The 15,957-nt window shown below is 43.6% G+C and overlaps 1 protein-coding gene across 3 annotated transcripts in view; it reads right to left on the bottom strand.

Annotated features, from left to right (window-relative positions):
• Positions 1-1,965: 1,965 nt before the first annotated feature.
• The window catches only part of efcc1 (EF-hand and coiled-coil domain containing 1), an 87,697-nt gene continuing 73,705 nt past the window's right edge, over positions 1,966-15,957 (bottom strand). For all 3 annotated transcript variants that reach the window (XM_078413959.1, XM_078413960.1, XM_078413961.1), the window contains one exon: positions 1,966-5,096. In XM_078413959.1, coding sequence (XP_078270085.1) covers positions 4,963-5,096 — 134 coding nt within the window. In that variant the 3' untranslated portion in view covers positions 1,966-4,962. The remainder of the gene's footprint in view (positions 5,097-15,957) is intronic.

The raw sequence follows: 15,957 nt of genomic DNA, 5'->3' as shown, positions 1-15,957 counted from the left end.
ACTGATATAGCCATAAAGAGCCCTTTATAAGCTTCCCAATGGTTCACCAGTCAGAGGTTCCTTATGATGTGTACTGGGCCACACAAATATGAAAAGTTCCATTTTAGTTCCTGTAACGATGGAGACTGCACTTTTACAACATAACATATTGTGCAAAACGATGTGCAGTCAGTGAATTTGTTCTTTCTTTTGGAAACTTGTCGGATAAATAATGTACAAATTCCAAATGGAAAGATTAACGTTATCCAATGTAGCATTTTTTTTTGCTTTGCTGCTGTAAATCACATAGATTTCTAAATTTTACCTCACAGATTGTTAACTCAGGGATGACCATTTTGTGAAGCAAAAATACTAAAAGGTAGAATTTAAGAAAGGACTTCTGATTAATTTGCCTCAACAGTGCCTGCCAGTGTATAATTCAGTGCAAAAACGTAAAGTTTCACCCTTTAAACTCTCAGCCGTTCAAAACCTCAGTGTCAGATTTATGGTGGTGAACAAGACCTTTGTTGAAAGTGGGCTTCAATTATCTGCCCTATTTTTCCACCGTTTGAAGGCGGGCAGATAACATTGATGAGGAATTGACATGTAACTAGATACAGAGATCTAGTTACTTAAATCAAAGAGGCTGGTGTTTGATGAATTGAGACCTTTGGGAAACAACACTCTCCCATGCAATTTCAAAACTGTCCTGATGAGTTTAGTTGCCCGGTGCTTAATAACACTATTCCCATCCCTGCTTTCTTTTTCTTCACAGCACATGCCTACAGCATCTGTGAACATTGTCTTTCTGGCACCAGCTGTAATATCTACCATCTATTTTTACTCAATAGGAAAGTTATGTTGCATGGAACATATTGCAGCCATTCACATAAAAGGTGCTGATTCCATTCTGCATTGTGCGTGACACTAAGGCTTCCCCCATCGCATTCACTCGTCTGCTCAGTTCCTGCCCCTTGCCAGTGTACCCGCTAATGACGCACTTCTCAGCAACACTCGTGGCCTTATGAAGTGACGGCATGGGCTTTATCATCCGGAAATAATCACTGTCTCTTGTTCCTGCTTTTCAAGTACAACCTGTGTGCTGATGATTGATAGAGCAGCATTAAGGCAGCTCTCAGCACGCTGAGAGTTTTCTGTGCAAGAAACAATATACGTTACAGTTCCTATAAAAAATAAGGATTTATTTGTGAAGAGTAAAGTGGAACGGATCAATAATCCCACGAGCTTAGAGATGTTAGTTAATTCTTAGAAAAAATATGGCCCTGTCAGAATCCTTTTTGTCTAAACCTAAAAGCTTGGCCAAGAGGCCACTGGTAACTTTCAGAATCAGTATTGATGTTTCATATGGCTTTGAGGTGCAGGACATAGATCCTTCAAAACTAGGGTTGCCAACTTTCTAACTCCCAAATAGGGGACAAAATGTGACGTCACCGCCCGCGCCCCATGTGACCTCACCCAGCCAGTGGCCACGTGCTCCCGCTCCACCAATGGCGGTCTCCCGGGCCTGGAGACGGGTTGCTACGCAACCTTCGTTAGGCGAACACACTCGGCCCTTCTCCCTGGACACACTCTGTTAGCCTACACTGTCCGGGCCTACAGTGGCCCCTGGGCCAACAGTGTCCGGGCCTACAGCGGCCCCTGGGCCTATAGTGTCCGGGCCTACAGCGCCCGCCGGGCCTAATACAGGACAAGGGCGGTCCCGTAAGGGATAAACAAATTTAGCCCAAAATATGGGATGTCTCGACTAATACGGGACAGTTGGCAACCCTACTCAAAACCTTCAAAATGGTCACAAGTTTCAATTTCTACCCCAGTAGAATGCATTTCAGCAAATTCCTGCTTACAAAGTGAAAACAGGAAAACAGAGGAGATGTCAAACATTCCAAGAAAGATAAGTGCAGGAGAGAAAGTTCAAAAATAAAATACATAAAATTACAACCAGTCCCATGTTTGGAAAAGCTGCTATTTTATTTTAATGTTTGTTCCATTTAATACCATTGATACAATGTTGAAGTCTGAATAATTAATACATTGGGAGCAGATACATAAATTGTCTGGAATATCTTTGATAAAATTGCCCGAAGTGAATCCATGCAAATTACATTGATTTATCCTGCCAGTAACAACAGTGAACATTCAAAACTGAGGCTAGTCTGTGCCCCTTCAACCTGCCCTGTAGGATCAGGCTGATCCTACCTTAACTTGCGAGAATAGAAGTGTGACCCAGCAAATCTACAGTGCGGAACGATATTAATCCTCGGTGTCAAGGGTTATGGGGAGAAGGCACGAGAATGGGGTTGGGAGGGAGAGATAGATCAGCCGTGATTGAATGGTGGAGTAGACTTGATGGGCCGAATGGCCTAATTCTGCTCCTATCCCTTATGACCTTATGTGTTTTTGTTCAGGGTAGTTATGGCTAACAATCTCCTCTAGCAGCCATTGATTAATAGAGCAAATAATCTAACATAGCAGAGAAAAAGATTTTGCTTTTACTTTTATAATGTGAGTCGCACAAGTAGCAAAGTAAAGCAGCAAAAGACTCCTTGACTCACTCTTCAAGTACATGGTCAATTGTGCAGCTGTCTTCTCCAAAGTAAAAATATGTAACAGACTTTATTTTGGAAATGCATTTGTATGTTGAAAATGTGTACAGAATATCTGTCACTTTGCACATGCTATCGACTAACTTCAACATTCCCAAGCTTAGCTTAGTTCAGTTTAGAGACACAGCGCGGAAACAGGCCCTTCGGCCCACCAGGTCCGCACCGACCAGCGATCCCCGCATATTAACACCATCCTAAACCCACTAGGCTCAATTTTTACATTTACCAAGCCAATTCACCTACAAACCTGTACGTCTTTGGAGTGTGGGAGGAAACCGAAGATCTCGGAGAAAACCCATGCAGGCCACGGGTAGAACATACAAACTCCGTACAGACAGCGCCCTTAGTCAGGATCGAACCCGGTTCTCCGGCGCTGCATTCGCTGCAAGGCAGCAACTCTACCGCTGCGCCACCGTGACCACCTTGTTTATGGTTTCATTCCACGACATTCGATTTCTCCACAGAACATTTCCTTCGCACTTGAACAATCTCCACTACAGACCTCTTCACAAAACTTCTGAGAGAACACAGTGAAGCAGACTGGCTGAAGTTCAGGCCAGCTGAATTGCTATTTAATTTGCTTTATAAGTGATGCGCTTTATGGCTGTCTGAACACATCTTATTAAGCAGTATTATGCATCATTCACTGGTCAGGCTAGGGATTTCAACCACAAGTGAAGCCATGCACCCTCAAGCTTTAGATGGGACTAAGTGGCATTTGCATACAACTATAGTTGCAGCTTGTTGCCAAATTAACACTGTGTGGGCAGCTTGCCCATTAACTTGCCTGTTTGGAGCGGGAGGATGTGACTGTGCCTTGCTGTTGGGTTATTCATAGCATCGGTCACACGCCTCGTCTCCCTTTGTGTTTTTTAAAAATGGATTCCCAGAGCAAAGTGTCAGGGAGCATCAGCGCAGGCTTGTTGACCGACTTTAGTTCCAAAGACCACGTTTTACTGATGTGATGCCAATTAACTTAACTTTCGTTTGGCTCGCAGGACCAATGGAAATATCTGGTTCAATTATAATTGGCTCCATCGTTTTGAGTTTGCTTAATCCAGCTTACAAATCAAAGTGTTACCGTTGGCTGCTCATGGCCATGGCTTTCAATGCTGCTATTTTGGAGCTGAACTCTAAATGTATCAGGTATATTCTGTGTATAATATGGCACTGGAATAAATATGTATATACAATGCTGCAATAATATCCATTGTGGTAACAGCATTGATAGTTAAACAACCCCCCCCCCCATCAGTTTTCACTGGTATTTGCCATTATGTCCGGTTCATAGCTAGACTGCCTAATTTCCCATTTTCGCTGTTCTGTATTCTTCACTAGCTATATATGTAATGGAGCCTGACCCAGTAAATTGTTTGTGACCTCAGTGTTGTTCTGTAGGAGGTAAATCTGTCATTTTTTAAATGGTTTTGTCCACAAAATATATATCTCATATTTATGGTTTCCAAATGATATATGTTTTGAGCCAATGTGATATGTTTTCTTGTTAGATTGCTCTCACCTTTTAATGACAATCTAATATTTTAGGGGTAGGCCATTTAGAATTGAGATGAGGAGAAACTTTTTCAGTCAGAGAGTTGTGAATCTGTGGAATTCTCTGCCTCAGAAGGCAGTGGAGGCCAATTCTCTGAATGCATAGATAGAGCTCTTAAGGATAGCAGAGTCAGGGGGTATGGGGAGAAGGCAGGAACGGGGTACTGATTGAGAATGATCAGCCATGATCACATTGAATGGCAGTGCTGGCTCGAAGGGCCGAATGGCCTCCTCCTGCATCTATTGTCTATTGTCTATAATATTTTGGCTGTTCGTTTAATACTATTAAAAGAGACTACTAGTTCATTTGGAACTAATACATTTGTTAACCACCCTTTATTGGACAATTCCCTAATATTCTCTTCCTCAAATCGTAAAGATTAACAAACAAGAACCAGACTATACAGCTAAGTCTCCATCTAAGACTTAAGAACAGTTTTTACCCCAGGGCCATACGAGAACTGAACACTACCTTTGCACTAGGCAACACCGTTAAAAAATCTTGTACTTAATATAATTGTATTTAATTGTATTTATGTATTTATTTGTTTTTGCATTTATTGCATATATGTTTGTACGCACCGTCAGGATTGGCTATTTTTTAATTTCGTTGTACTCGTTGCAATGACAATAAATGAATATTATTATTATATTATTACATCGTTGATCTAGCTGACAAGTTTAACACTGTGTTACGTAAGGTGCATAAGTAATTTATACAAATTCGGTCAGAGTACAGGAGTCGTAGATTTATAGGAAACATTTGAAGTGCGCGATGTACAAATCAGCAAAGCCAGTTTCCGGATTCTCAACACGAGATAAGCAGTGGATTTACCAGGGACTGGTGACTCTGAGCCTTTTCCAAAGACTTGTCAGACAGAAGCTCGCAAGCGGCAAGTTCATGATACAAGGCATTCAGTACCTCCAGAATGTGAGCCTTTCCTGCAAGAAAGAAACAATTGTTATTTTGTTTGCTCGATCATTTTTGTCTTTTCTGACATTGCCGCTTGGGGTTGCTAAACACGGGTTCTGCCTATTTTGTAAGGCACCCATTCCCTACATTAAAATGATTCTTTGTTTACCCAAATAAAGCAGAGAATGATACTGTCAGTTGTAATAGAAAAAAACCAAAAGTAAATCCATAGGAAGGGGTGCAGCTGAATGTAAATTATACTCAAAAATATGATTCAAACTCAAAAACAGGCTCAGTAACCAATGCAATTACAGTGTACCTGCAGATATAGGTCATTGCAGCAGGTATTTTCCATACAGCTGAAACCTGTAAACCCTCCCCCCCTCTCTCACCTGTACACCTAAGATAGGCACAAAAAGCTGGAGTAACTCAGTGGGAGAGACAGCATCTCTGGAGAGAAGTCTGAAGAAGGGTCTTGAACCGAAACGTCACCCATTCTTCTCTCCAGAGATGCTGCCTGTCCCGTTGAGTTACTCCAGCTTTTTGTGTTTATCTTCGGTTTAAACCAGCATCTGCAGTTCCTTCCTACACATTTCACCTGTACACCTATCTACACCTCACCTGTATCCATCTATCACTTGACAGGCTTTCTCTCCCTACTACAATAGTCTTGTTTATAAGTTCTAGGAGCAGAATTAAGCCATTCAGCCTATCAAGGCCATTCAATCATGGCTGATCTATCTTTCCCTCTTAACCCCATTCTCCTGCTTTCTCCCCATAACCCCCGACACCCGTACTAATCAAGTCTAGGGAAGGATGCCCACTCAAAACATCGCTCTTCCTATCCCTCCACAGATGCTGCCTGACCCTCTGAATTATTCGATCAGTTGTGTTTTGCTTGAGATTCCAGCATCAGCATCTCCAATAAACTTGATATGATTGATCAATTAATCTTTGATAAATTCAATCTCCCCTTGTCCATTTCTCTGTCCTTCAAGGGATTGCTTTTGAAATCTTTCTTCACCAGTAGTTATGGCCATTCTCGTTATCACTAATAAACATTATGGTGCTAGGAAAATAACTGCAGATGCTGGTACAAAGTGAAGATATCACAAAATGCTGGAGTAACTCAGCGGGTCAGGCAGCATCTCAGGAGAGAAGGAATGGGTGACCTTTCGGGTCGAGACCCTTCTTCAGACTGATGTCAGGGGAGGGGGCGGGACAAAGAAAGGATGGAGTTGGAGACAGGAAGACAGTGGGAGAACTGGGCAGGGGGAGGGGAAAGAGAAGGACAGAGGAACTATCTGAAGTTAGAGAAGTCAATGTTCATACCGCTGGGGTGTAAGCTGCCCAAGCGAAATATGAGGTGCTGTTCCTCCAATTTGCGGTGGGCCTCACTATAACAATGGAGGAGGCCCATGACAGGAAGGTCAGACTGGGAGTGGGAGGTGCTCAGCCACCGGGAGATCAGGTTGGTTAAGCCGGAGTGAGCGAAGGTGTTGAGCGAAACGATTGCCAAGCCTGCGTTTGGTCTCGCCAATGTAGAGAAGTTGACATCTAGATCACCTAAACTCCCAGACCTAGAGACGGCACCCAGCCTATTCTTTGGCAATAAAGTAGCACTGTGGATTATCCTTGGGGTTTTGGGGCTTTATTGATTTGGGAACAGCGCTGAAACTGCCGAGTTGTAGATGTAGCCCAGTCCATCGCACCGACCAGACTCCCCACTATCAACTCAATCGAAACTTCACACTGCCGCCAGAAAGCAGCCACATAATCAAGGACCTTATTCATCTCACCCATTCCCATTTCTCCCATCTCCTATCAGGCAGAGGATACAAAGGCTTAAAAGCACATCCCACCCGATTCAGGAGCAGCTTCTTCCCCACTGAATGGTCCTCCCATAAGCTAGGCTGTGGTCCCAATCTTCCAATCTAACTCATTTTGAACACTAGACCTTTTAGCTACAATGCTGCAAAATTATATTCTGCACTCTCGTATATTTTTTTCTTTGCATACCTATTATACTTGTGTACGAAGGAACTGCCGATGCTGGTTTACATAGAAGATAAACAGACAATGCTGGAGTAACTCAGCGGGACAGCCAGCATTTCTGGAGAAAAGGAATGGGTGGCGTTTCGGGTCGAGACCCTCGACTTTTGGGGGCGCTCACACTGCAGGCAGGTGCTTTTGATTTCTCTAACTTCAAGTAACCCAAGCATCCCCTCTCTCTCCATCCCTCCCCCACCCAAGTCGTACCAGCTCCAAAGTCGTCTCGTTGATTCTCATTCTCTGTTATTCATTTTCACCTAGCCCACAGCTAACAATGGCCTTCGTCATCATTACTTTATGGCCTATCTTTCATTCATTTGTCCTATACCTCTCTATATCACCATCTATATCTCTCGTTTCGCTTTGCACCTGACTCTCAGTCTGAAGAAGTACCACCTGAATCAGTGGAATTCTCTGCCTCAGAAGGCAGTGGAGGCCAATTCTCTGAATGCATTCAAGAGAGAGCTAGATAGAGCTCTTAAGGATAGCGGAGTCAGGGGGTATGGGGAGAAGGCAGGAACGGGGTACTGATTGAGAATGATCAGCCATGATCACATTGAATGGCGGTGCTGGCTCGAAGGGCCGAATGGCCTCCCCCTGCACCTATTGTCTATTGACCCAAAACGTCACCTATTCCTTTTCTCTAGAGATGCTGCTTCACCATCATTAAAACTTACACCTTTGCTCAAGCTGAGTTACTCCAGCATTTTGTGTCTATCTTCGGTGTAAACCAGCATCTGCAGTTCCTTCCCACGCCTCTGTTGGCTTTGTTGTTTCCTGTGGGGTAAACAAGAAAGATGGTCGCCTGTACTTCAATATGGAGTTCGGGTGACCTCCTTAACACAGCAACGGGTGGCAATGTGTGAAACATAGTGCATATCAGCAGCAGTGGTATGTTGGGGTCAGGAAACTGACACTGACTGTGATCCTGACCTCCTTTGACGAAACGACAAAGCACACAACTGCGATTGTATTTGAAGTTACAGTAGGTCAGAAATTGCAGTGCGGTAAAAAGACATTATCCGTGTGTTGGCTATACAAAAAGCAGGGACTCAGGATTGAAATCTGGTCCTGTGAATAAATAACACATGATGTTGAAAATCTTATTTGAGGCATCATTAGAGGAAAAATGTGAGGGAGAACTAAAATTCCACTGTAAAATCTAAGATGAATTTTTCCAATGGAACTTAGATACCTAGAAAAGTGTGCAAAATTGTGTACTCCCAAGTTAAGCCAATTTTTAACAACATATCCTTTTATTATAAGAAAATAACTGCAGATGCTGGTACAGATCGAAGGTATTTATTCACAAAATGCTGGAATAACTCAGCAGGTCAGGCAGCATCTCGGGAGAGAAGGAATGGGCGACGTTTCGAGTCGAGACCCATCTTCAACCTTTTATTATAGTTGAGTGAATACCTAGCGCACTGATTCTAAACACCCAAATTCTTCGTCCTGTTTATAGTGGTCATGCTTTCAGTTATCTAATTCCCAGTCTCTGGAATTCTCACAGTAAACTCCCCCCACATTTCCCACTCTGACTGCTCTTTTATCACCATCATTAAAACTTACGCCTTTGCTCGAGCTTTTTATTACATCACATAATATGTCCTTCATTTATTCTGTGAAACACTCTGGGCCATTTCCTTAATTCAGTGGAGCAACGGAGGTGTGGTGAGTGGTAATTTGTAGCTTTTGTCGTATGCAATTTCTTTCCAGACCAGAATAATGGGAAGTTCAGACGTCCGAATTAAAAGTTCAATCTGTTCAGAAGTGCAACCTTGGAGGTAACATATTGTTGGGCTGAATCGATAACCTTGCATGCTTAGTTTAACACACTGGACCTATTGATAAAGGGAAAATCACACTCTAGCCCAAGTTTCCAAAGCTATAGAACTGAAAATTGCTTGTTTATGGGTTGGAATATGATGGAGAATGTTTCTAGGTCATTGCCAATTATCCTTACACCAACCACACGATAGTCATATTCCTTCTCTCCTGAGTGGCTGCCTGACCCGCTGAGTTACTCCAGCATTTTGTGATACCTTCGATTTGCACCAGCATCTGCAGTTATTTTCCTACACAATAGTCATACATAGGCTGGCATTGTTCCATTTATTACCTGGGAAATTAGGTTCCATTAATTTCATAGAGTGGAAATTAATATTCACTGGAGTTTGGAAGGATGAGAGGGGATCTTATAAAGACGTGTAAAATTATGAAAGGACTGGACAAGCTAGATGCAGGAAAAATGTTCCCAATGTTGGGGGAGTCCAGAACCAGGGGCCACAGTCTAAGAATAAAGTGGAGCTATTTAAAACTGAGGTGAGAGTTGTGAATTTGTGGAATTCTCTGCCACAGAAGGCAGTGGAGGCCAATTCACTGGATGAATTTAAGAGAGAGTTAGATCGAGCTCTAGGGGCTAATGGAATCAGGGTATATGGGGAGATGGTAGGCACGGGTTACTGATTTCTGGTGATCAACCATGATCACAATGAATGGCAGTGCTGGCCTGAAGGGCCAAATGGCCTCCTCCTGCACCTATTTTCTATTTCTTTATTTTCTATAGCTTTAAAGAAGGCTTTCAGGTAAAGGTGCCACCCTAATGATAGGGACCCAACCCGTGCATGCCCCACGTTGCAAATTCTGCATTCCTTGGGCTCCCCACTGGTCTACCAATCTGACAATGACCTCCAATGACTTCTTCTGTGCTGATCTTTGAACACAGGCCACAATCTCACCCTGTCCCATCTCTCCAGAGAGCCCTGATCTCCGAGGGCACTTCCCTGGGTTTCTGAGATCATGGATTCACTCCCAAGTCAGACTAAAATGAAATTGTCATCAAAACGAAACCAAAGATTAGCCTGTTTGTTTCATGTGGCATTCCCCACATGTTTGCTTCCAAACCCAGCCATCCGATCTCGGTAAATCTGAAGCACTTCTATTGGGAGCAGCTGAGGTATAGACTATATTTTTCGGGGTCAGGATTGTACGGTGCCCTTCAGAAACCGAAACAGGGTGCAGATGGTGCCAAAATAAAATAAAGAAAGATAGTGAAAGGACCTGTAAGAAAATGTTAAGGTGACAGTAACTTACAGATATGATATTAACATTTTAAATGTAAGGCATAAACCAGGAATAAAGAAGAAGCTGAGATACTGGTGACATATTAGCCAAACTCCAAAGACGTACAGGTATGTAGGTTAATTGACTGGGTAAAATGTAAAATATTGTCCCTAGTGTGTGTAGGACTAGTGTTAATGTGCGGGGATCACTGGGCGGTGCGGACTTGGTGGGCCGAAAAGGCCTGTTTCCGCGCTGTATCTGAAATATGAAATATGAAACCAAGAGGACAAAATCAGCAAAATCTGTTTTGTGTTAACCTAAATACTTTCTCAAAAATGTAATTACATAACGCTCTTTCTAGCTGGATAGTACTACGCCTGTTTATATACTTGAAATAATCCTGGAAGACGTCCCAGCATTATGTGGCAGAAAGGTATTCTCACTGCACTGTTGTGCAGGCATATTAACTGCATCTTAGCAAGAGTGATGCAGACAAGGGAACACACTTAGTTCACAATGGACACAAAATGCTGGAGTAACTCAGCGGGACAGGCAGCATCTCCGGAGAGAAGGAATGGGTGACGTTTCGGGTCGAGACCCTTTGTCAGACTGAAGGGGAAGAAACGTCACCCATTCCTTCTCGCCAGAGATGCTGCCTGTCCCGCTGAGTTATTTGTGTCTATCTTCGGTTTATACCAGCATCTGCACACTTAGCTCTACAATACGTGGGCTGACTCTTTCACCGAACTTGCCAATTAGAACGTAGAACAGCACACACAGGAATGGGCTCTTCAGCGCACAGTGTTTGTGTTGAACATGATGCCTTGCTGAACTGATCTAATTTGCCTGCACATGATCCATATCCCTCTATTCCCTGCATTTCCATGTGCCGACCCAAAAGTCTCTTAAACGCCACTATCATATCTGCCTCACACTCACCCATAGCAATGCGTTCCACATCCCACCATCCTCTATGCAAAAAACCTTCCCCCTCTCACCTTATATCTATGTCCCCTAGTGTTGGCCATTTCCACTCTAGGAAACGTTTCTGACGTCTCCCCAATCTATGCCTCTCATAATTTGATATATTTCCATCAACTTCCCTCAACCTCTGACATTCCAGAGAAGACAGTCCGTCTACGCAACCTCTCCTTGTAACTGAAACCCTCTCATCTAGGTCCCGCCCCCCTGACATCAGTCTGAAGAAGGGTCTCGACCCGAAACGTCACCCATTCCTTCTCTCCTGAGATGCTGCCTGACCTGCTGAGTTACTCCAGCATTTTGTGAATAAATACCTTCGATTTGTACCAGCATCTGCAGTTATTGTCTTATACTCACCAAAGCCTCCATCTCTTCCCTTTTAATTCACTTCTCTTTACATGCTACACAGCAGCATGATACATTTTCCAGTGGGTTTAATGGGAGTGCAGGAAATGAATCCTAGAGAATTTAAAGGGAGCATAGAAATACGACCCTTCGGAGTTCCCTCTCCCTTGCCCTTTCCTCATTGTTTGGTGAATTATTTTCTCCTTCCCGCTCCACCAATGGCAGCCGCCCGGGTGGCTAACCTCCATTAGGACCTAAAGTGGCCCCCGGTCCTACAGTGTCCGGGCCTACAACGCCCCCCAGGCCTAATACGCGACAAGGGCGGTCCCTTATGGGACAAACCAATTTAGCCCAATATACGGGATGTCCCGGCAACCCTTCTCCGACCTGCTCCCTGAGCCAACTACCCTGTATGGCCAGTGGCCTGCACTAACCTTCAGCAAGTAGTCTTGAGTTGAACCTCTAAACATGACAAGGGTACACTAGAGGAAGGGGGTTGTAAGTGGTGATGCGTAGACAGGCCCTGCTTCCACAATAGCCAGGTGTGTTTTGACAATGTACTGCTGTCAAAGGCCTTTCAACTACTTGCATGCCTCTGATATTCAAAGCCATTTAAAATCTTCTCAATGAGGCTTAAATAATCTTTAAAAAAGCAACAATTATTCACAATAAGTAAATGGAATTTGAAACACCTTAGGAGTTAATTGAAATATTTCAACATCTGCCTTGGTTCTGTTTTCCTCACTGCCTTGGGGCCCTGAACCCATTTTCCTTTTAAACTCAAAAGGGCCCTATTTCCCATGCTCCCTTTAAATTCTCTAGGTTCAAACTCAAATGGAAATGTTATCATTCTGCCGTGTAACATCTAAAAAGTAAATTAAGGGTATGATGTTGACCCACAGAGTCAGGTTCTTCAGCCCAACTCATCCATGCCGACCAAGATGCCTCATCTACACTAGTCCTATTCTCCCGCATTTGGCTCATGTCTCACCAAACATTTCCGATCAATGCACCTGTCCAAGTGTCCTTTAAATCTTGTTACTGTACCTGCCTCAGCTACCTCCTCTAGCAACTCAGTCCATAGACCCAACCATTCTCCAACTGAACAGGTTGCCCTTCAGGTTTCAACTAAATCTTTCCCCTCTCACCTTAAACCTATGGTTCTTGATTCCCCTACCTTGGGTAAAAGAGTCTATGCATTTGCCCTATCTATACACCTCATGACATTATGCACCTCTACAAGATCATCCCTTAGCCCTCTAAACGCCAAGGAATAAAGCCCTAGATTGTTCAATCTTTCCCTGTAGCTCAGGTCCTTGAGTCCTGGTAACATCCTCGTAAAAATCTTCTCCACACTCTTTCCAGCTTAATGAATTCTTCCTACAGCAGGGTGACCAAAACTGAACACACTACTCCACTGAACATGCGGCCTCACCAATGTCTTGTACAACTGTAACATAACATCACAACTTCTATACTCAATACCCTGACTGATGAAGGCCAAAACCTTTCTTTACCACCCTACCTACCAGTGACGCCACTTTCAGAGAACTGTGCACAAGTCAGGGAATTGTGCAGTGCTACCAATAGGGATAAAATCCAATAAAATGTACAACAGTAAACACAGGAACAGGTCCTTTGGCCCTCAGTGTCTGTGCTGAACAGGATGCCAAGTTAAACTAATCTCCTCGCCCTACATGAGATCCTTTTTCTTCCGTTTCCTGCACATCGACATGTCTATCTAGAAGTCTCTTGAATGCCGTAATATATCTGCTCCCACTACCACCCCTGGTTACTAGCACCCACCATTCTCTGTGTAAAAAAAACCCTGCACATCTCTTTTAAACTCTCCCCTTCTGGCCTTAACCTGTTCACTGCCATGTTTTTTGTATTCACCATTGGCCATGGCCCGAGTAGACTCGGAGGTGGCACTGAACAGGTTAAAGCTATGTCTTTGACATTTTCACCCCTGAAGAAAAGTTGACCATCTACCCGATCTACGCCTCTCATCATTTTATACACTCACCTGGTTCACTGCAAAATGTATTATGCTGTTGTGTAACATGTAAAAAGAAGTGGATTAAAAGTGCGTTTCGTGTATCTCCTCCGATGCTCCAGAGCAAATAGTCCAGGTTTGCCCGACCTCTCTTTATAACTCGAAACAAAGAGCTGTGGATGATGGTTTACAAAAAAATGCACAGAGTGCTGGAGGAACTCAGCGGGTCAGGCAGCATCTTTGGAGAACATGGATCAGTGATGTTTCGGGTCGCGGCCCTCCTTTCAAAAGTGAGAGGAGTTAAAAGAGAAGTCTGGAGGGCAAGGGCAATTTCCACCACGCGGAGGAGACTGTTAGAGGGAAATTGATTTAGTCTCTCTGTTCAATAAACTCTTCAATAACTTTAAAATTCTATGTCTCCATTTCCTCATTTTTACACAAATGTAAACATGGCGGTCCAGTCCCTTTACACCTCCAACCCCCACCAACAAGGTCTCAAGGCCTCCAGTTCTTCCTTGAACAGAGAGAGACCCAACAAATATCCCTCTACTAACACTCTCCGCGGCATGGCAGAACTTGTCCTCACACTCAACAACTTCCCTTCCGACTCCTCTCACTAAACTTAAGGCAGAAGGGTCCCGAGCTGAAACAATAGACAATAGGTGCAGGAGTAGGCCATTCGGCCCTTCGAGCCAGCACCACCATTCAATGTGATCATGGCTGATTATTCCCAATCAGTACCCCGTTCCTGCCTTCTCCCCATACCCCCTGACTCTGCTATCCTTAAGAGCTCTATCTAGCTCTCTCTTGAATGCATTCAGAGAATTGGCCTCCACTGCCTTCTGAGGCAGAGAATTCCACAGATTCACAACTCTCTGACTGAAAAAGTTTTTCCTCATCTCAGTTCTACGTATTCATGTATTCATGTTTTCCAGAGATGCTGCCTGACCCGCTGAATTACTCCAGCATTTTGTGTCTTTTTTCTTCTCTTTATCTCTAATACTCTTTAACCGGGCAGCATTCTCGTAAACCTCCTCTGCACCCGCTGCACGTCCTTCCTGTAATGGGAAGACTATACTCCAAATGCAGCCGAGCCAGTTTTAGAAAGCTGCCACATGACTTCATTAACTCTCATACTCAATGCCCTGGGCGATGAAGGAAGGCATTTTTTTCTTTACCACCCGTGTCATTTTCAGGGGACTATAGACTTTAACGCCAAGGTCCCTCTGCACATAAATGCTGTTAAGGTTCTTGCCATTGACTGTACAATTTCCCCTTAGACTGGGAAATCTGGCATTTTCACACCTTACTTCATTCAGGCATTGTATTGCAGATCAAACACTTGATTTGTGCAAAAAGGTTACCTCATATTGCCACTTGTTCTGATGGCAACCATCTTAAATCTGCTAATTTCTTTCCTTATTCACCATATTAAAACCATTCGCGATCATAAGACGCATTAAAAGTTCTCCATTGCAATGAGAACAATGCCAATTTCTCCATTCTGTCCTTCCAACTGAAGATGCTCACCCTGGTAACATTTTTACATTCTCAACAAACTCTTCAAACTTCATGAACACAGGCTATTTACATCTGTGATGTACATGTAATGTAAATGCCAGTGCCCCCTTGAGGCCAAGAGCAGAAGCTGGCCAATGGGCTTGTGCCTTGTGACTGAGGTCAGATGACCTTCTAGGGCCAATGGGCTTGTGCCTTGTGACTGAGGTCAGGTGACCTTCTAGAAGTTTCCTGGTGAAGGATCAGTAATAAAATCTTCTTACAAGATGTCGGGCGTATATTCATTGCGCTAGCCACAACAGGGTCTTACAGAGGACATTACAACATCCATTTTAATTTATTATTCCACTTTGCTGGATGATATTCTTTCACGGTATGAATCAGATAAGAAGGATAAGCATTTAAACCAAACGTTCAAGGATCAGAGTGACAACATTTGCAATTAGACCATATATACTCTGGCTTCACCAGCATTGGTCCTTCCTGTTTTCTACAATCACGAGTTCGTTGCAAGGGATTGGAGTTAATGAATGAGGAAGGTTTGTTCCTTTGGTACAGAGGTTTGTTGAGACCCAACCTGGAGAACTGGGCACAGTTTTAGTCTCCTTGCCCAAGGAAGGGTTATTTACATCCGATATTCCCAAGATTGATTTCAGCAGTGGGAGGCAATGTTAATAAAACATACCAAATGTTAGGTAGGGTAGTTGCTGAGTGGCTGCTCCCTTGAATGCGAGAACATAATCTCGTAATACGGAGTCAGAAATGTCGGCCTGGGAGGAGAAACAATTGCTTCGCTCATAGGATTGTGAACATTTTGACTTATCTACCCTGAGTATAATAATTTCACAGACACAAAATGGTGTCCAACTTCAGATAGTTCCTCTGTCCCTCTCTTTCTCCTCACCCTTCCCAATTCTCCCACTGTCTGACTC

Source organism: Rhinoraja longicauda, chromosome 17, assembly GCF_053455715.1.
Source record: "Rhinoraja longicauda isolate Sanriku21f chromosome 17, sRhiLon1.1, whole genome shotgun sequence".
NCBI lineage: Eukaryota > Metazoa > Chordata > Chondrichthyes > Rajiformes > Arhynchobatidae > Rhinoraja > Rhinoraja longicauda.
This window is presented reverse-complemented; position numbering and strand designations above follow the sequence as displayed.